The following is a 22,200-nucleotide window of genomic DNA, read 5'->3' as shown; positions in this document are numbered from 1 at the left end:
TTCCAAAATTGTGTTTGCTTGTTTTCTTCTTTTGGCTCTATTTAAGAGCAGTCAGCCACGAGCACAAACAAGCTCGAATTATGACTCCTGAGGGAGAGGAAACAAGTTTCATCTCCCTCATGCAGGGCAGAGCTTACACCTGTGTTCTACATTTCCACAAAAGCATAACCAACACAGGGCCACAGGGATCGCAGATTCCTTCCGGTGTTGTAAGGGTCGTAATCAAACTCCGTGGTGGACTAGATTTAGTCTGTTCACCCATTTTGAAATAAGAAAAGAAAACAACAAGCAACATGCAACACAGAACACGGAGCATCTGTAACAGGTACTGCGCAATTACCTGCTAAGGTTGACGGTGTCATAAACGAGGTAGTTCAGGTCCAGACGTTACCAACATTTAACGTAACCGCAGTTCAGAACAACTAGTCCTTAAAACTGCCATGTTAATTGTGTCCACATTAGAACAACTTTTGAATAGACAGTTGTATGTTCAAAACAAACTGCCATACAGTAGCCACAAAATGGCTACTGTACGGCATTAACATATAAGTATCATAAAATGGTGGTATGAAATATTTTAGTTATCGCACAAGGATGAAGAAAAGATGTGTAAAGGCTTTGTCTGTGGCTGAAAGTAGGGAGCTCTTGGGGCATTTGCACTGGATAATTTAGAAAAATCACAACAAATGTAAAATCTGGTTATTTCCCCAGGAAACAAATCAAGGGCCTGCATCATACAAATCAAGGTCCTCTGTCATACAAGCTCCAGACTATATTTCATTTGCTAAATATAATCTTAAAGTATTCCTTTGATGAATGCAATTTATGTGTCATTAATAAAGGTTGGCATGTACAGCTTCAAAAAGAAATTGAAATGGAAAACAGTCTGCATGCAGTCAATTGTCAAAAGTGGTTTGCAAGTTATTGCTTTTCCTTCAGTTTTCAGTGGGGAAGTCATACACAAATATAAGGTTACTGTAAAAGATTGAAGCAATTCCACAGATTTGCTGTTGCTGTATTATTTGACATACTGTCAACAGGGCTTCGCACACACATAGAAACACTCGAAAACTTTTTTCTTTTTTTGTGTATTATGTGTGCTCCACATGTGCCTCCCTACTAATTCTGCAGATATCAAGTCTTTAATCAAGTTTGTCCCACATTCTTTGCAGCATGTCCCTGTCAGTCTGTTCAGAAGCACTGTTGATGTGAGGTCACAGTTCTGTTAGGTTTGTTGGTACAGGAGGCGTAAACACTGAATCTTTCACATAACACCACACAAAAAATTTGCGTGGGATTAGGTTGGGATAATGTTAAGGCAATGACACGAATTGCTGATCATCAACCCCACTATGACCAGTTCATCAGTTTCTTGATTTCCTGTTTTTAATAATTCATAAGCATCATGATGGAAGTGATGTGAAGACCATGCAGTTGGTAACTGAAGTCCACGGTGCGGATCTCCAGTTGTCACATGATCCAATTTTACAGCTTGTCCAGACACCTGTGGACTGTAATGGTTTTTTTGCAGAGGAAAAAAAAATCATAAAGTTTAAACTGCTCTGAAGACATTACCTTTTGGTGAATCTCAAAAGTATTGCACGATAGTGTGGGGCTTCTTTGTCTTCCAGAGTTGCACATTGTACCTGTTCACTGTGCCATTCACGAAAAATGTTCCTTCATCACTTGAAAAACCCATCCTCTTCCATAAACAGTTGCAACTGTTTGAAAATTCAGTGTGTCTGATTTGTTGTCGGAAGTCAGTTGCTTGTAGCAATTGCAAGTGGTGAGGTTTCAGTTTCAGTCGTTTTCTTAAGATCTTCCAAATGGTCAGTTGTGATATGTTCAGTTCTCTGCTTGCTCTGTTCATCAACCTCTGTGAACTGCATACGAAACTTGTGCTGTGCATACCATTGCTGAATGAAATTTACGGCAGACTAATGTGTATGCATAATTTAGCTCTGAAGTGTCATTGTGCATTTACGGCAGACTAATGTGAATGCATTTCAAGCGCAACATACACTTTCTTGCCACCTGTCGCCATCTTGCCTAATTATCTACTGTTGCATTCTCCTGGCAGCTATCTAAAGTGGAGCTGCAACAATACAAAATGTTTTGAGTTTTTCTGTATGAGTGTTGAGTTTTGTGACATGCCAATTATTGTAGCCTCAATGAATTTATGAAATCGCTTCATTCTTTTATAATAACTTTTTATTGTTGAATTCTCAGTATTTTTGTCGGATACAACTTTCACAAAAAAGCTACATCACAACATACTTATAAGTATGTTAGTTAACAACCATGTTAGGGGGCTACTGACAAACTCTTTAAAGTCATTTAAATTTTAATTTCATCCAGAACAAGATATATTAGTGTATAATCACAGAAATTATCTCAAGTACAGTGAATGAAAATTTACAGGAAGTCTGGTCAACAAAGCACTAAGGTACTGCTGCTTCCAGCTCATTAATCCAGGGTGATCATTTTGATCTGCCAGTTGCACCTTATGTGATCGCCAACCCCGTGCTGTTAGCTGACACAATGTCACGTCGTGCTACATCAGGGAAATGGGAATTTAAGGAAATAAGTAGTAAGAAACAACTGTTTTAAAAGAAATTGAATATATTTCCTGTGCTTCTCAAATTTGACGTTGTCCTTTCAGAACAAGAGCAGAAATACCAAGCGTCAAAGTGTTTGCAGTGTTAATGCAGACGATGCTCTTCATTGTCAGACCCTAAAGAAAAGATTGTTCCTTGGTTTTTATTCTTTCAGAAAAGCTGCTTAAAGAGTTTGTAGAGCCAAACATACAGATGATCCCTGTGAATTTTTTGTGTAGCTTATGTAATAATTTTTCACTGTAATGAACGATACCAGCATGACCAACTCAGCTTGTTATAGAACCTACCTTTAAACAATGTTGAATTTTGCAAATCTATAACTTCTAACAGGGGGGTGCCAAATCATCATATGAAATCGAGGAGTGGTGAACAGTTTCATTTCCAGAATGAAAGTTTGGAAGGTAGGAGACGAGATAGCGGAAATAAAGCTGTGAGGACAGGTTGTGAGTCGTGCGTTGGTAGCTCAGTTGGTAGAGCACTTTCCCAAGAAAGGCAAAAGTCCCAAGTTGGAGTCTCAGTCCAGCACACAGTTTTAATCAATCAGGAAGTTTCATTTTCAATTTCATTTCCGTTTACAAAATGGTTAACTCTCAAATCTTTTTTCTAAAGACAGGATGAACTGCTTTATCCTTGCTTGGTAAACACCAGAAGTGGTCCTTACAGGTAGTTTTAAAGAAGTCACATGACTGAAGAATGTTAAAATTCATTACTTATTTGCTTTGCTAACAAACTTAATTTTTCCATGAACACTCTGATTTGGTCTTGCTGCTCTTTGCCCTTCAGTGAAAAAATGCATTGTTATGTCAGGAATGCTAGGTTTGATACCCATTGCAAATCTTTCACACAGTATGTTTCTTCCCCTTTCATTTCGAGAAAGAGAAATATTTCCTTATGAATGGCATAGAAAACAACAATAACTTCTCCGTGGCCAAGCCAATGGACTGTACTACGGTAAGGAATGCCCCAAACTATGTTTCCATATCTTCCAGGAATTCTTCGAATTGCCAATGATTTACACTGTGACACTGCACAAAATTCACACACTTGACCACAACTTTCTACATCTACATCTACATTTATACTCCGCAAGCCACCCTACGGTGTGTGGCGGAGGGCACTTTACGTGCCACTGTCATTACCTCCCTTTCCTGTTCCAGTCGCGTATGGTTTGTGGGAAGAACGACTGTCTGAAAGCCTCCGTGCGCGCTCTAATCTCTCTAATTTTACATTCATGATCTCCTCAGGAGGTATAAGTAGGAGGAAGCAATATATTCGATACCTCATCCAGAAACGCACCCTCTCGAAACCTGGCGAGCAAGCTACACCGCGATGCAGAGCGCCTCTCTTGCAGAGTCTGCCACTTGAGTTTGTTAAACATCTCCGTAACGCTATCACGGTTACCAAATAACCCTGTGACGAAACGCGCTGCTCTTCTTTGGATCTTCTCTATCTCCTCCGTCAACCCGATCTGGTACGGATCCCACACTAATGAGCAATACTCAAGTATAGGTCAAACGAGTGTTTTGTAAGCCACCTCCTTTGTTGATGGACTACATTTTCTAAGGACTCTCCCAATGAATCTCAACCTGGTACCCGCCTTACGAACAATTAATTTTATATGATCATTCCACTTCAAATCGTTCCGCACGCATACTCCTAGATATTTTACAGAAGTAACTACTACCAGTGTTTGTGCCGCTATCATATAATCAGACAATAAAGGATCCTTCTTTCTATGTATTCGCAATACATTACATTTGTCTATGTTAAGGGTCAGTTGCCACTCCCTGCACCAAGTGCCTATCCGCTGCAGATCTTCCTGCATTTCGCTACAATTTTCTAATGCTACAACTTCTCTGTATACTACAGCATCATCCGCGAAAAGCCGCATGGAACTTCCGACACTATCTACTAGGTCATTTATATATATTGTGAAAAGCAGTGGTCCCATAACACTCCACTGTGGCACGCCAGAAGTTACTTTAACGTCTGTAGACGTCTCTCCATTGAGAACAACGTGCTGTGTTCTGTTTGCTAAAAACTCTTCAATCCAGCCACACAGCTGGTCTGATATTCCGTAGGTTCTTACGTTGTTTATCAGGCGACAGTGCGGAACTGTATCGAACGCCTTCCGGAAGTCAAGAAAAATAGCATCTACCTGGGAGCCTGCATCTAATATTTTCTGGGTCTGATGAACAAATAAAGCGAGTTGGGTCTCACACGATTGCTGTTTCCGGAATCCATGTTGATTCCTACAGAGTAGATTCTGGGTTTCCAAAAACGACATGATACTCGAGCAAAAAACATGTTCTAAAATTCTACAACAGATCGACGTCAGAGATATAGGTCTATAGTTTTGCGCATCTGTTTGACGACCCTTCTTGAAGGTTGGGACTACCTGTGCTCTTTTCCAATCATTCGGAACCTTCCGTTCCTCTAGAGACTTGCGGTACACGGCTGTTAGAAGGGGGGCAAGTTCTTTCGCATACTCTGTGTAGAATCGAATTGGTATCCTGTCAGGTCCAGTGGACTTTCCTCTGTTGAGTGATTCCAGTTGCATCATCCACTGTTTCAGCATACAGTGCTGTTTGGTGAATAAAGCAGTGGACAGTAAAAACATCTTCACCAAATTTGCTTTTGAGTTTATTTTCAAGTAAGACCGGAAACCTTGATGACACCTGATTATTTGTGATTCACCATCTGTGGTTACAGAATGAAGCACATCCTACAACAAATTAATATTGTCCACTGATTCACAGACCGCTTCAGAAACATCAAGTCATGTTGCTGTGCAATCTAGTGGTACCATATCCAAAAATTCCTCAGTTACCTGCAGCTTTTTATCAACTTCACAGACAAATATGAAAAACTATGCATGTCAGATGTATGTGTACTTTCCTCAAGTGTGAGCAAAAGTGTAACAGAGCTCTCAGCTTTTTTCCTGACCTGTGTCTCTAAATCCGCTGCTGGGTCCAGGATTCAGTGATATGTTGTTCGCTTTGAAAGGCAAACGCCTTCAATTGCCTGCAACTCCCTCAGACACAAACATTCTGCAACTGCTACCATTCACGATTTTAAGAGTGGTCCCACTGAAAACAGCTTGCCACTTTTGCAATAATGTGACTGACTTTGTAGCGTGCTTGGACTGTTGCCTCACTTGCATTTTCTGTACTATTATTCACGTATAAACATTTTACAGTACATGATCTAATGCTGCATATACACTCCTGGAAACTGAAATAAGAACACCGTGAATTCATTGTCCCAGGAAGGGGAAACTTTATTGACACATTCCTGGGGTCAGATACATCACATGATCACACTGACAGAACCACAGGCACATAGACACAGGCAACAGAGCATGCACAATGTCGGCACTAGTACAGTGTATATCCACCTTTCGCAGCCTTGCAAGCTGCTATTCTCCCATGGAGACGATCGTAGAGATGCTGGATGTAGTCCTGTGGAACGGCTTGCCATGCCATTTCCACCTGGCGCCTCAGTTGGACCAGCGTTCGTGCTGGACGTGCAGACCGCGTGAGACGACGCTTCATCCAGTCCCAAACATGCTCAATGGGGGACAGATCCGGAGATCTTGCTGGCCAGGGTAGTTGACTTACACCTTCTAGAGCACGTTGGGTGGCACGGGATACATGCGGACGTGCATTGTCCTGTTGGAACAGCAAGTTCCCTTGCCGGTCTAGGAATGGTAGAACGATGGGTTCGATGACGGTTTGGATGTACCGTGCACTATTCAGTGTCCCCTCGACGATCACCAGTGGTGTACGGCCAGTGTAGGAGAACGCTCCCCACACCATGATGCCGGGTGTTGGCCCTGTGTGCCTCGGTCGTATGCAGTCCTGATTGTGGCGCTCACCTGCACGGTGCCAAACACGCATACGACCATCTTTGGCACCAAGACAGAAGCGACTCTCATCGCTGAAGACGACACGTCTCCATTCGTCCCTCCATTCACGCCTGTCGCGACACCACTGGAGGCAGGCTGCACGATGTTGGGGCATGAGCGGAAGACGGCCTAACGGTGTGCGGGACCGTAGCCCAGCTTCATGGAGACGGTTGCGAATGGTCCTCGCCGATACCCCAGGAGCAACAGTGTCCCTAATTTGCTGGGAAGTGGCGGTGCGGTCCCATACGGCACTGCGTAGGATCCTACGGTCTTGGCGTGCATCCGTGCGTCGCTGCGGTCCGGTCCCAGGTCGACGGGCACGTGCACCTTCCGCCGACCACTGGCGACAACATCGATGTACTGTGGAGACCTCACGCCCCACGTGTTGAGCAATTCGGCGGTACGTCCACCCGGCTTCCCGCATGCCCACTATACGCCCTCGCTCAAAGTCCGTCAACTGCACATACGGTTCACGTCCACGCTGTCGCGGCATGCTACCAGTGTTAAAGACTGCGATGGAGCTCCGTATGCCACGGCAAACTGGCTGACACTGACGGCGGCGGTGCACAAATGCTGCACAGCTAGCGCCATTCGACGGCCAACACGGCGGTTCCTGGTGTGTCCGCTGTGCCGTGCGTGTGATCATTGCTTGTACAGCCCTCTCGCAGTGTCCGGAGCAAGTATGGTGGGTCTGACACACCGGTGTCAATGTGTTCTTTTTTCCATTTCCAGGAGTGTATTTATAACTTTTGTACTTTGAATTCTTTTTTAAACTTACAACTTCTGGTAGGTCATCTTAAGCTTGGCTCCTAGCACTCTACATACTTCACCTCCTACCTGTTCGTAACATGCTTTGTGAAGGCATGTAAAATTACATTGTATGTTGTATTTCATAGCAGAATTAGATACTATGTGACATGCAAGGCACTGTGGTCATCCATCCTTCTCAAAAAACATGTTAGGACCACAGTGACCAAACATAGATGTTGTTGAACGTGGATTGTTACATCAGTTAAGGCTTTATGCGTCCAGGGGGCAGTGAGTTCGCTTTCCACCACTACATAAGCTCCATGCTGCTACAGTGAGTGCTCTGGAGTGCTCCTCCTCAATGGAGCACTGTGTGGAACAGCCTGTTCTACAAGCTTAAAAATAATAGCGTTATTCAGAGCAGTGGTCTAGTGTAATGGTTCATGTTTATTTCTTATATGCTGAAGGTTGTACGTTCAAATCCCATCAGGTGCATGTAAAATATTATTTTTAATCATTATCGAAATGACTTGGAGTATATTTTTATTCAATTAATTGGTTGAAATGTACTTTTTTGTCTCTAATCCTTTGCCACATTATTTTAATTATCATATTAACTTTTTATGTGCTCTTATTTTATCTTCCCATATTTATTTTTTCATTTTTTATCTTTGTGTATGTGATTTTAGTGTAATTTAATAAAGAAAATACATTTAATCTAATAATTAAATGAAAATAAGATCATTTTGATAAAGATTTTAAAATTAAATTTTAGAATACCTGATGGGATTCGAACTCTCAAGCTTCAGCCTGTCAGGAATGTATAAGAGGAGACAAAAAAAAGTTTTAGTTTGAAGGCCATACAGTCCAGAATCAGTATGACAATCTGGCAAAATTGACATGAGCATTGAGGCAATCATCCCACAAACGCACCAAGTTGAAGATACCCGTTTGGTAAAACATTGTGTCCTGCTGTATGAGGAAGTCTGTAACTGCCTGTTGCATATCATTCAACAGGAATTGTCAACCATTCAAGGCCTTTTTTAAGGGATCAAGGATGTCATAATTGCATGGGGAGAGATTAGGATTGTAGGGCCACTCCTTGATTGTCTCGCACTTGAGTTGGCATAAGTTTTCCATTACAATATTTTCAGTATGGTGATATGCGTTATCATCAAGCAGTAACACCAACTTTGTGCACCTTTCTGCTATGGAGGTTTTCAACAGACATGCTGCCTCCAGACACATTCTTCATTCTGTGGTGGATGTTATCCATTGTTTGTCCTTCACCAGCCAAGAAAAGAATATCAGCATGTTGTCCTGGTTGGACGTACTTGGTAATAACGTCACCATAGTTCACACTTGTTGGAAAGACATGAATGCCACACTAATCCCTTGCCTGTATGTTTGTGCTTATATACCCGCATTTGAGCCATGTTATGCTGCATATACACTGCAGCAACGCCCTCAAAAGGAAACTTTCGGATTGCTCCACCACACAGAGCTGCCTCTCTCAATAATTCTCAGGCATATTTTTTTGTAGATCTAAGTCCACAGTTCTGTAATTATTTGAGAGCAGTGTGTGTCTGGGAAGACCTTGATGATACCTTCAGCATACTGGTACACCATCCACAGGTTGCTAAGCTAAATGGTTGCAAATTTTTGGTGATGAAGGGATGACAGCTGTCAAAATGCAGTTACTGTTGGTGATTAGTGGGCTTGATATGAACAGATATATGACTGGAGCCAACAGAGATATGGAGATCAATGCCCATGGAGGTGGCACATTGGGCTGAGAGGATGACCAGGTGAACTGGATGGGAGAGGTGATGTTGAGGTTGTGGAAGAATGAGAGTAGGTTGACTTGGCCCTGGGTCCCTATCATGAAGATATCATCAATGAACCTGAACCAGAAAGGGGTGTCAGGTTTGAGCAGACCAGGAAGGTTTCCTCTAGATGGCCCATAAATAAGTTGGCATAGGAACGTGCCATGCAGATACCCGTGGCTGTGTCATGGATTTGTGTATATGTCTTATCCTCAAAAGAGGAGTAGTTATATGTGTTGTTATAAATGGTAAGCTGTGTAAGGTTGGTTTGCAGTTGGGAAGAGACTGAGAGAGGCAAATATTGATAGCAGCAAGCCCATGGGAATGAAGGACGTGGATGTATTGTGAGGCAGCATCAACAGCAGAGAGAGGGGATTCATGTGGTAATGGGGTGGGGATGGTTGAGAGTTGGTGAAGAATTTGGTTTGTATCTCTGATATGAGAGCCAAGGTTACAGGCAATTGGTTGGAGTTGTTGGTCACCAATAGCAGAGATTCTACAATGAGTTGCCCAGGAATGTTGGGTTTGTGGGTTTTGGGAAGCATGTGGAAGGTGGGTGTGTGGAGTTTTGTTGGGATGAGGAGAAAGATGAATACATGAGAGAGATTCTGGGATATGCATAAGGATTGGAGATTATGTTTCAATTCTGGGATGGGGTCAGTATGGCAGAGCCTGTTGGTGGAGGAGTCGATGATTGGTAGAGCCCTTTTATGAGGTAGTCAGTGCATTTCATTAACACAGTGGTGGAGCCTTTGTCTGTCTTGAGTTTGCGAATAACTGTTCCTTTTTTCTGTTGAGAGGATTATGTTCTTGGGAACAGATCTGGTAAGGATGGTGAGGCCAAGTCGGAGGTAAAAAATTCCTAGAAGATGACCTGGGGTGGTTAGGTGGCGGTGGTGGGAGAGATAACGGTTGGATTGTAGCATGAACTGGGATAGGTGAGGTTCAGTGTTGAGACTAGGTTGGATTTGTTGGGAGGGATTAATAGCAAAGAAGGTTCCCACTGTAGGGATCGGGAGAAGGAGAATAGGAATTTGATGGGTAAGCATGGGTATGGGACTCAGGTAATGCCTTTGGATATAATTGAAACTTCTGCAGTTTTTGGTGGATAGGTTGATAACAGTGTTCTGGATTTGTTTTGGTTCTCATTTTGCGGAATGTTGGGAGGGTGTTTTATAGGATGTGAGAAATGAAGAACACTGGTTGGACAAAGTCTGGTTGCTGAGAGGGATTTACAAAAGGGTTCACTGGGAAGGAGTTAAGTGTTGATGGATAAAGGCGCTCAAAGATCTGAGTTGAATATTAATATATCTCCAAAAAATCACTTCCATTCAGCTGGCCACCTGTGGACAGCATACTTGCAGTGACAAGAAATCCCTTTCTCGGTATTCTGACAGTCTTACAAAAGCCTTCACAGATAGGTATTCCATCCTAACACACCCTGCCCCCTCCTCCCACCCCCTCAAATTGAGTGCAGTAACAGATTTCTTGCACCATATTTCGCACAATCCCCAAGAAGCAGCTGCAAAAGAGTACCCCCATGTCACTCTGTATCACCAGAGACCAGGACCAGCTGACCATGTTCTTGGACGGGGCTTCTACCATTTATTGTAGTGCCCAGAAATTAGGAACATCCTACCCACACTCATTCCCACTCCTTCTAAAGTGGTATTTTCACCCAACCTGGTCTATCCCTATGCCACTCCCAAACCCTTGCCACAGGGGAAGACCCTAGTGCAAGACCTGCACGATTCATCAGCCCAGCACATCCAACTCCGGTCCTGTCACAGGCTTATCCTGTCCCATCAGAGGCAGGACCACGTGTGAAAGCAGCCATTTCATGTACTAGCTCTGTTGCAATTTCTTCACGAAATTTTATGTGTGCATGACCAGCAACCAGCTGTCCACTAGAAATGTATAGCCATCACCAAACTGTAGCCAAAAGAAAATTTGACTACCCAGTAGAGGAACACACTGCTGAGCACAAAATGCTCAAATTCACAGCTGCATCAGAACTTGTGCCATCTAGATACTGCCCTCCAACACCAGCTTTAATTAACTACACAGATAGGAGTTATTGTCCTTCGCTCCTGTAAACCTGGTCTCAGTCTCAGCTGTTCTCATCCAATCCAAGCTGTCAGTTTTATTCTGTTAAGAGCAACATGTTTAGTTCTATCTGCAAGGAAGTCTTGAATCCATTCAAAAATCTGTTCCCTCTTCACTAAACAGCAGTGCAGGGCAAGTCAAGTAACTCAGCAGCAATTTAGGTGTTGTCTCCTACATTATGGATGTCATGGAGGAGCAGAGGAAGCTGAATTTCACAAGATTTCTGTTTGTGGAATCCGTATTGATTTTTATAGAGGAAACATTCATTCTCCAAAAATTCCACAATCCTTGAGCATAAAACTTGTTACATATTTCTACTGCCAATTGATGTCAGCAGTGTAGGTCTACAATTATGTGAATCTGTCCTACAACCTTGCTTGAAAATGGGAATGACTGTATTTTTTTCCAGTTGCTAGGTACCCTTCGTTGCTCCAGCAACTGCTGCTAGAAGGGGAGCAAGTTGTTTCACATAATTTTTGTTGAATCTTATAGGTATCTGATCTGCTCATGATGCCATTCCACTACTAAGTGAATGTAGTTGCTTTTCTATTCCATGACTGGTTATCTGAATATTGGCCGTTTCGACATTTGTACAGTGACTGAAAGCAGGGACTGTGTTATGATCTTGCGTGCGAAACAATTTCAGAAGGCTGAATTCAGTATTTTGGCCTTCTCTCTGTTGTCTTCCGTTTTGGTGCCTTTATGGTCCCTGAGTGAATGATTAGATGATTTCATACCGTTTACTGATTTTACATAAGACCAAAATCTCTTAGGGTTTTTACCCAGACCGAAATTCATCAGCAGAAACTTGCAGAGTTAAACAAGTAGAATAGAGGTCACTTTTTGTAGCCGACCTACCAAACCTGCAAATATACTTCCAACTATATCAGATCAGTAATCACTCTGACTTGTAAGAACCCATATTCTATTACTACTCCAAGTTCCAGCACTCCAAAGTGGTGATCCATGCAACAGTTAATTGTGACTGTCACTATGACTATATGACCCATGTTAAAACAATTTGAAATCACTTACACAAACAAACATACAGTGCTACTGTAACTTCTAACAATTAAATCATTATTTCCGATGTCCATCATATCTTTGTCTCATGGCCAGCTTCCTTGCATCTTTGCTCCTCGAACTACTATTGCTGTCAGCCACCCATTCTGGTATCACCTTTGCCACTTGATTCTCTATTGGTGTTGGTCATCACTTATGCACTGGTACTTAATACTACATTTTAAACAATCTTATTTAAGCAAATACTTATAACAATATATGATCAATACCCAACACATTTTGTCATAAATCAGTTTGCTGCATTAACAAGTAAAGGTAATGAAACTACCTTGATTACAACTAAAACATACCAAATTTTTCTTTAAACTGTCACACACACCGATGTTGGCAGGCATTTGTCTGCCTTTATACCAGTAAAGACACAACATTGGTTTCTGTGGTGACAGTCCACATTGCCTCTGTTGTTTTCACACTGTATGGATACTTTCCTTGTTGCAAAGAAGCCCATTTCTTGACTTGAATTGTGTGATGTGGCTTTATGATCCTGCTCACCCAAGCAAACAGTGACTCTTGTTGGACACATGTTAAGCTTAGCCTTTGAAATCAGCATGACACTGAGTACAACCCTCTTGAATCCATGGATCTCATATTCTCATGGCAGTCATGGTATCCTGACCAACATGAGCTGCAGTAAACAATAATCTGCAGTGTCACTATGCCACAATCCTATAGCTGTCGAATTTCAACATGTACCCTTACACGTTTCTCCTTCTTGCAAGATCCCAATTTTCTCACATAAAACCAACACTGAAATATGGTTCCTGAATGAGAAACCCATCTTTTGTTATGTATGTTATGTAGATGCTGTTATTCCTCCCTGTTGCTTGCACTTGTGTTAAAAGGCCAATTATTTGTGTGTCCCTGCAGATCAAAAAATTCATTACTTTTGACATTTACTTCATGTCGCCTTCATGGTGTTGCAATTTTAGAGGCTAGCATGTATCAACTGCATTTCAATTTCCAAAGAATGTGAAGGAATATAGACTTTGAACAGTGTCTTTTATTGTACATTCAGAACTTTTCTTCACTATACATGCTTCCAATCAATTTTTTATGATTAATTACATTACATAAATCAATCTGTAGACAAGATGAAAGAAACTTTTAGAAATAGATTTGTGTGGAACAGATGGGAAATATTAACTACTTGTAATGGTTTAAAAGAAAATTCCTTTTGCATGCTGCACCTAGACCATTTTACCTTATTTATAAGGCATCTTCAGTGGGTGTGGTAAAAGTTAGATGATTTTTTTTTCATTTGCACATAATAAGCTATAGATTTAAAAAATGGAAGTTCTTATAATAAAATAGAAAAGTAATTACAGACCGGCATCTAATTCATTATTTGCAAGCCAGACTGCTTCCTCTCATATGGAAAGCTGCTTGAAACCTTGCAGTTTTTCTTGCGTTCATTCTGTTTTTGGAACATAGGACTGTAACTGCCATTATAATGGGTACAATAGTAATCTAGTCACAAAATTAAACAAGAAATATAGTCGGTAAACACAATAGATACACAGCCACAAACAACACAATAAAACGTCACTCAGACACGTACACACAATAGGACAATGATGACACAAATAATACGTGAAAACAAGAAAAAAGATTGAAGATGGTACACAGTGACATACAAGTACAAACTCATATATAAAATGACAAATATTTTCAAAAGCAAGGCGTAAACATAGCATTCAAAACAGACAATTCAGTCTAAAATAACATTGAAAAAATAATAAAAGATGCAGAGATACACCAGAAAGCAGGAATATACCAATTACAACACAACACATGCGATGGAAGTTACGTAGTACAAACTAGCAAATCATTCGATGTCCAGTACAAAGAATATATTAGAGTACGGAAATATCAGACAAGCCACACAAGTTCTGCAGAACATTTAAAAGACAATAACCACAAGGCAGAGGTAAAAATGAAAATAGTTGGAATAAATAATGAGAGACACCTCCTAAATGCGCAATAAAAAACACACATGTACCAAACAAAGGCTGAAAAGAAGCTATTACTAAATGACCAAATGAATATAACTGATTGATCATGCCACAGACAGAAATCCCCCCCCCCCCCCCACACACACACACATATATAAATAAAAATTAAAAAAAAAACATAAAGAGAGAGAGAGAAGAAAGCATAAACTGAGGAAGTTGTGTGTTTCGAAAACAGAGTGGCTACAAGAAAAGCTGCAAGCTTTCAAGCAACTTCCCGTATGAGAGAAAGCAGTTTGGCTTACAGATAATGAATTAGATTCTGATCTGTAAGTACTTTTCCATTTTATTATAAGAACTTCTAGGAACTGTTTTAAATCCATAACCTATGTTGCAAACAAAAAAAATCACGTGATATTTCAAGGCATCCACTCTACATGAATAATGAAAACCATGTCTGGGTGCACAAATAAAATACGAGGGCCGTTCAGAAAGTAACCTCCGGTTGATTTAAAAAAATACACCAAGTTAAATAAAAATATTTTAATATATACATCTTACAACTACATCTTTGCACTATTTTTCTACATAGTCTCCATAGCGATTGAGGCACTTATCGTATCTCTTCACAAGCTTTGAAATTCCTTCTGCATAAAAATCACCCGCTTGTGCCTGGAGCCAGCCTGTGACCGCATCTTTGAGCTCTTCGTCGTCATCAAACCGCTGTGACCCGAGCCATTTCTTCAAATGCATGAAGAGGTGATAATCACTTGGTGCCAGGTCTGGGCTGTAAGGTGGATGGTTGATAACGTCCCACTTGAAGGACTCAAGAAGGGCCGTTGTTCTGCGAGCAGAGTGAGGACGGGCGTTATCGTGCAAAAAAACGATACCGGAAGTCAGCATACCACGGCGTTTGTTCTGTATAGCCCGTCGTAACTTTTTTATTGTTTCACAGTACACGTCTTGATTAATGGTCGTACCACGTTCCATGAATTCAACCAACAACACCCCTTTGGCATCCCAAAACACCGTTGCCATCAGTTTTCTGGCAGAAAAATCTTGCGAGGCTTTTCTTGGTTTGGTAGACGAATTTGAATGTGCCCACATCTTTGATTGTTCTTTTGTCTCAGGGTTCACGTACTTAATCCAGGTTTCGTCACCGGTCACGATTCTGTTTAACAATGGTTCTCCTTCGTCCTCATAACGTGACAGAAAGTCTAATGCAGAGGCCATTCTTTGAGTTTTGTGGTGGTCGGTAAGAATTTTGGGCACCCATCGTGCACAGAACTTACGGTAACCCAATCTTGCTGTCACTATCTCGTACAAGAGAGTCTTAGAAATCTGTGAAAAACCAGTAGACAACTCCGACATTGAGAAACGTCGATTTTCACGAACTTTTGCATCAACTGTCTGAACGAGTTCGTCAGTCACCAATGATGGTCTACCACTCCTCTCGTCATCATGAACGTTTTCTCGTCCACTTTTAAATAAACGTACCCATTCATGGACAACTCCTTCACTCATAACTCTTGGTCCGTACACGGCACAAAGCTCGCGATGAATAGCTGCTGCAGAATATCCTTTGGCTGTAAAAAACCTTATGACAGCACGCACTTCACATTTGGCGGGGTTTTCTATTGCAGCACACATTTCAAACTGCCACAAAAACTAAACTAGCGCAGGTACGACGTTCACCCGACCACGGCTTGATGCCGACTGACCTGTTGAGCGCGTGAACGCACAGATGGCGTCGCTACTCCCCCCACAACCCGCACTGTGACCAATCGGAGGTTACTTTCTGAACCGCCCTCGTAAAAAGTTTAATGTGTAGTGTGCAAATGGTATTTTTATTTTAAACTGCTGCAATTTATATACAGGGTGGTCCATTGATCGTGACCGGGTCAAATATCTCACGAAATAAGCATCAAACGAAAAAACTACAAAGAAGGAAACTTGTGTAGCTTGAAGGGGGAAACCAGATAGCACTATGGTTGGCCCGCAAGATGGTGCTGCCATATCGGACATTAGCTGCGTTTTTTTAAAATAGGAATCCCCATTTGTATTATATATTCATGTAGTATGTAAAGAAATATGAATGTTTTAGTTGGACCACTTTTTTCGCTTTGTGATAGATAGCGCTGTAATAGTCACAAACATATGGCTCACAATTTTAGACGAACAGTCGGTAACAGGTAGGTTTTTTAAATTAAAATACGGAATATAGCTATGTTTCAACATTTTATTTTGGTTGTTCCAATGTGATACATGTACCTAATGCAATAAATGTTCAAAATGATGTCCCTCAACCTCAATGCATTTGGCAATATGTGTAACGACATTCCTCTCAACAGCGAGTAGTTCACCTTCCGTAATGTTCGCACATGCATTGACAATGTGCTGACGCATGTTGTCAGGCATTGTCGGTGGATCACGATAGCAAATATCCTTCAGCTTTCCCCACAGAAAGAAATCTGGGGACGTTAGATCCGGTGAACGTGCAGGCCCTGGTATGGTGCTTCGATGACCAATCCACCTGTCATGAAATATGCTACTCAATACCGCTTCAACTGCATGCGAGCTATGTGCTGGACATGCATCACGTTGGAAGTACATTGCCATTCTGTCATGCAGTGAAACATCTTGTAGTAACATCGGTAGAACATTACGTATGAAATCAGCATACATTGCACCATTTAGATTGCCATCGATAAAATGGGGGCAAGTTATTCTTCCTCCCATAATGCCACACCATACATTAACCCGCCAAGGTCACTGATGTTCCACTTGTCACAGTCATCATGGATTTTCCGTTGCCCAATAGTGCATATTATGCCGGTTTACGTTACCGCTGTTGGTGAATGACGCTTCGTTGCTAAATAGAATGCGTGCAAAAAATCTGTCATCGCCCCATAATTTCTCTTGTGCCCATTGGCAGAACTGTACACGATATTGAAAGTCGTCACCATCCAATTCCTGGTGCATAGAAATATGGTACAGGTGCAATTGATGTTGATGTAGCATTGTCAACGCCAACGTTTTTGAGATTCGTGATTCTCGCACAATTTGTCTGCTGCTGATGTGCGTATTAGACATGACAGCAGCTAAAACACCTACTTGGGCATCATCATTTGTTGCAGGTCATGGTTGACGTTTCATATGTGGCTGAACACTTCCTGTTTCCTTACATAACGTAACTATCCGGCGAACGGTCCAGACACTTGGATGATGTCGTCCAGGATATCGAGCAGCCTACATAGCACACGCCCGTTGGGCATTTTGATCACAATAGCTATACATCAACACGATATCGACCTTTTCCGAAGTTGGTAAACGGTCCATTTTAACACGGGTAATGTATCACGAAGCAAATACCGTCTGCACTGGGTGAGTGTTACGTGATACCACGTACTTACACGTTTGTGACTATTACAGCACTATCTATCACAAAGCGAAAAAAGTGGTCCAACTAAAACATTCGTATTTCTTTATGTACTACATGAATATGCAATTAAAAATGGGAGTTCCTATTTTAAAAAATGCAGTTGATATCTGTTTGACCTATAGCAGCGCCATCTAGCGGGCCAACCAGAGTGCCATCTGGTTTCCCCCTTCAAGCTAGACAAGTTTCGTTCTTTGTAGTTTTTTCGTTTGATGCTTATTTCGTGAGATATTTGGCCTGGTCACTATCAGTGGACCACCCTGTATATAGCTGTTGCAAAAATGACCACCACAAGATACTTGTCGTTAATGACTTGATCTATAAAGTTACACACACTTGATTTATATTACAGGTATAATAGCAGACATAAAAGTGAGAATAGTGTTCTGTATATGTACTAATATTCACAAAAGACTTTTTCTTTAGGGAAAAGGTTTTTAATGAAACAATATTCTACGAAACTGAACTGGCCAAAAGTATTCTGTGTTTGCCCACATTGCTTGTCTCCATTCTAAGCAAAATGCAGCACAAGAACGAGTGTAAATATGGATGTCAGTTTCTGTATTGATTTTATTGGTGCTTTTTACAGGCTTGCAACCAGTAACTGAAGATCAGTTGGAGCGAGTCATTGAAGAACTTGAAGTACGCTGCTGGGAAAAGATACAAACCATTGTTAAAACTGAGGAGGGCCTTGGTATAGAATATGACGAAAATGTCATCTGTGATGTTTGCAGATCGGTGAGTATAATTGTTTCAGTGTATTAATTGTTTGCAGTACATTGCAGAAAGTCTGGTAACAACTCTGCCCATTTAGAGTTACAAGCCAGTTATTTTAAAATGAGAATCAGTCTTTTTAATTTTCTTTTTGTATAAAGTGTACAGGCTTGTTTACGTCTTAGAGAAGCCATTCACTATTGTTGGCACCTGGAAAACAAACAAAATGTTTGAAATGTGAATGTATGTGTATTACATAGCAAAATATTATAGATATTGGGCTACCAGTGGGGATATAGGCACTGACTGAGTGATGAGGACATTATATATGTAAAATTTATTCTATGCAGGGAAATTATTTTTCTTTCCAAGAATTTGAGCATACTGAATGGGAGAGGAGAAGGAAATTTAAAATCATGATAATGCTCTGAGAAATGAAAGCATCTCTAAAGAAGTGGGACCAATTTCATCAGCCACACTACATTAGAATAGTAGGTCATGTTTGTAAATACTGTTTGATATTTATTGGAGACTGCAGGATAACCGGGAGAATGGCGTGCACTGTGCAGCCGGACTCGGAGGAAGGCAACGAGATGGTGTTCTGCGACATGTGCAACATCTGCGTTCACCAAGCGTGCTACGGCATCACGGCGATTCCTGCTGGCTCGTGGCTGTGTCGAACTTGTGCCCTGGGATTACGACCAGAGTGTGTACTGTGTCCTAATAAAGGTGGTGCTATGAAGTGTACACGTTCCGGTCAGAAGTGGGCACACGTATCCTGCGCCCTCTGGATTCCAGAAGTCAGCATTGGCTGCGTAGAGAAGATGGAACCAATCACCAAGATTTCCAGCATACCTGTAAGTAACACTCCAGTGGGTTATTCTATTATTGTTTTTTCACTGAATATTTCCACTACCATTGTTACTAAATATTTCTGAATGCAGCACTGTTGAATTACCTGTGCTGCAGTGAAAATTTGTGGGTGGCACTTGAGACACCATTAGTATTGTAAACTTCACTTTAGGGCCAACAAACATGTTACGAAACACAATTAGCTTTCTGCCAAGCATGACTAATTTCTTCTGCGCACATATTACAATTACAGTAGTTGGTACGGTTCCAGTTAGTCTTATGTTGGTAGAAACAACATGCACAGCAAACAGAACCATTATGCAGGAATGTTATACCAGCATGTGGAGTGAAGATAACAGGCTCATCACTGTAGCCGCACAGTAAAGCAGAAAGACAGTGTCATATTCAAACTCAAATTAAATCCATAACAGATAATCAGCAGCATTGTGTTTCACATCATGGAAGTAGAGTCATATAATAGCGGTTAGTGAAGGAAAAACTGAGGAGCCAGTTGCCAGTCAGCCTTATATTGGCCCCCTATGGAATTTCACATGTCTGGCTTGTGATACCAGTGGCTTCCATGGATGTGTGCCCTCGGCAGACAAATGTGTGTTACGCCTGTCAGTATATCTGCATCTTCCATTTGCACATTTGGTGGAGTTACTAAATTTGTATTGCAGCTTGTAGATTTATGATAATCACTGATTTACTCACCTTTTGTCATACAAAATGTACTAAAGAAGGAGCGTTGAAGAAAATGGCAAATATAATATAATTAAATCTTCATAAAATATCCAAAGTCTGCTGTAATGAGGATGACAGAAAATACTTGTGTATAATATTGTACCAGTTACCAGTTGATTATTCATTATTTGCATGGTGTGAACAGTCAAAATTTAATAAAACACTCTCTCTCTCTCTCTCTCTCTCTCTCTCTCTCTCTCTCTCTCTCTCTCTCTCTATTCTGCAGCAGTAAGTCCATTGTCTATACAGTAATATGAAACAGCATTTGAGCTTCTCATTAAACTATAAGTTGAAAAGAAACAATTTTAAGGTTTTATATGTTTGTATATTCTGATTAGAAATGACTGGTATGATTCAGAGTCTGCACAAAAAAAGTTGTTCTTCTACCTGTGCAGCTGGCAAAGTAGGGAAGGAGACAGCAGTAGTGGTGGGGGCTCTATTCTGAATTACCACCACCATGCAGCAGAGGAGGTCCAGTTCGATAGCTGCTATCAACAAATGCATAACTCGCATAATTTGGAAGCTACATAAATAGTCTGAAAACAGTATTGGTAACAAGTTATGTCAATTTGACCAGTAATTTCACAAATATGGATGTTCAAAGTCAATAGTTTCTCACTAGAACACCAAAAAAGAAATATTCGTATAAACAAATAAAGGAGAACAAAATCAATCATGCACTGCCAGATGGAGATATCATAAAACAGAAAAGGAGAAAATTAATGTAGCAGACGACTTTGCTTGCTATGATAGCAGATATGTAAAATAAAGAAATATTCCCCAAATATTTAGGGGAAATAATCCAGCCCAATGCTTCAGATAAAGAAGGAAATAAAACAAGAACAAGAAAAATGGAAATGGCATTCCAGCTAACAAAGAATGTGTACAACAAGAAGTCAGTATCAATTAACGCAAAAATAAGGCACTACAACACTGTGATTAAGCCAGAGTGTCTGTATGCATCTGAATGTTTAGCAATGAACACTAACAAGGAAATGGAAGCTATAGCAAAAAAGGAGCGAAAAATCATTAGAAGAGTACTTGGGCCGAGGTTTGAGAATGGGACTTGGAAGCTTAGAAGTAATAGAGAAGTGTATGACAAAATTGAGAAAGTGGGAGATACTATGAGGAAGAGAAGAGTAAGCTTTTATGCCCATTTGAAAAGAATGAATGATGAAAGGCTGACAAAGAAAATATTCATATATAATGGAAGGAAACATTCCACGTGGGAAAAATTATATATAAAAAACAAAGATGAGGTGACTTACCGAACAAAAGCGCTGGCAGGTCGATAGACACACAAACAAACACAAACATACACACAAAATTCAAGCTTTCGCAACAAACTGTTGCCTCATCAGGAAAGAGGGAAGGAGAGGGGAAGACGAAAGTAAGTGGGTTTTAAGGGAGAGGGTAAGGAGTCATTCCAATCCCGGGAGCGGAAAGACTTACCTTAGGGGGAAAAAAGGACAGGTATACACTCGCACACACGCACATATCCATCCACACATACAGACACAAGCAGACCTTTAAATATGTCTGCTTGTGTCTGTATGTGTGGATGGATATGTGCGTGTGTGCGAGTGTATACCTGTCCTTTTTTCCCCCTAAGGTAAGTCTTTCCGCTCCCGGGATTGGAATGACTCCTTACCCTCTCCCTTAAAACCCACTTCCTTTCGTCTTCCCCTCTCCTTCCCTCTTTCCTGATGAGGCAACAGTTTGTTGCGAAAGCTTGAATTTTGTGTGTATGTTTGTGTTTGTTTGTGTGTCTATCGACCTGCCAGCGCTTTTGTTCGGTAAGTCACCTCATCTTTGTTTTTTATATATAAAGAAAATATTCATGTTTTTTGACAAGAACCCCAGAACCCAAATTACCTGGTTCAAAGAAGTCAAAGCAGACTTAGAGGAGATGGGTATAGGAGAAGATGATATAACCAACAGAGACTTAAAGAGAGACAAAATTCAACATTTTGAAAGATTTGAAGCGAAGAAGAGAAGAACTGGAGGAACAGTGTGGACAGAAGACTGAAGGGAACAGCACAGAGAGAGGATGAAGACATATTGGCAGAAGAGAAAAGAGGAGGAGCGCAATAGGAGAAATGTACATTGAAAAATAGTTGTTTAACGCGGTCCCTAGACGGCCAAAATCGGGGGGGGGGGGGGGGGGGGGGGGGGGGAATTGTGGTAGGTGGAAATTATGTGTTGCTCCATGATA

The 22,200-nt window shown here is 41.2% G+C and overlaps 1 protein-coding gene across 1 annotated transcript in view; it reads left to right on the top strand.

Annotated features, from left to right (window-relative positions):
* Positions 1–22,200, top strand: part of LOC126482312 (PHD finger protein rhinoceros) — a 246,149-nt gene that overhangs the window by 58,396 nt on the left and 165,553 nt on the right. The window contains exons 7-8 of the mRNA XM_050106352.1: positions 18,265–18,413; positions 18,959–19,246. Coding sequence (XP_049962309.1) covers positions 18,265–18,413; positions 18,959–19,246 — 437 coding nt within the window. The remainder of the gene's footprint in view (positions 1–18,264; positions 18,414–18,958; positions 19,247–22,200) is intronic.

This window comes from Schistocerca serialis, chromosome 5, assembly GCF_023864345.2.
Source record: "Schistocerca serialis cubense isolate TAMUIC-IGC-003099 chromosome 5, iqSchSeri2.2, whole genome shotgun sequence".
In the NCBI taxonomy this organism is placed as follows: Eukaryota; Metazoa; Arthropoda; class Insecta; order Orthoptera; family Acrididae; genus Schistocerca; species Schistocerca serialis.
This window is presented reverse-complemented; position numbering and strand designations above follow the sequence as displayed.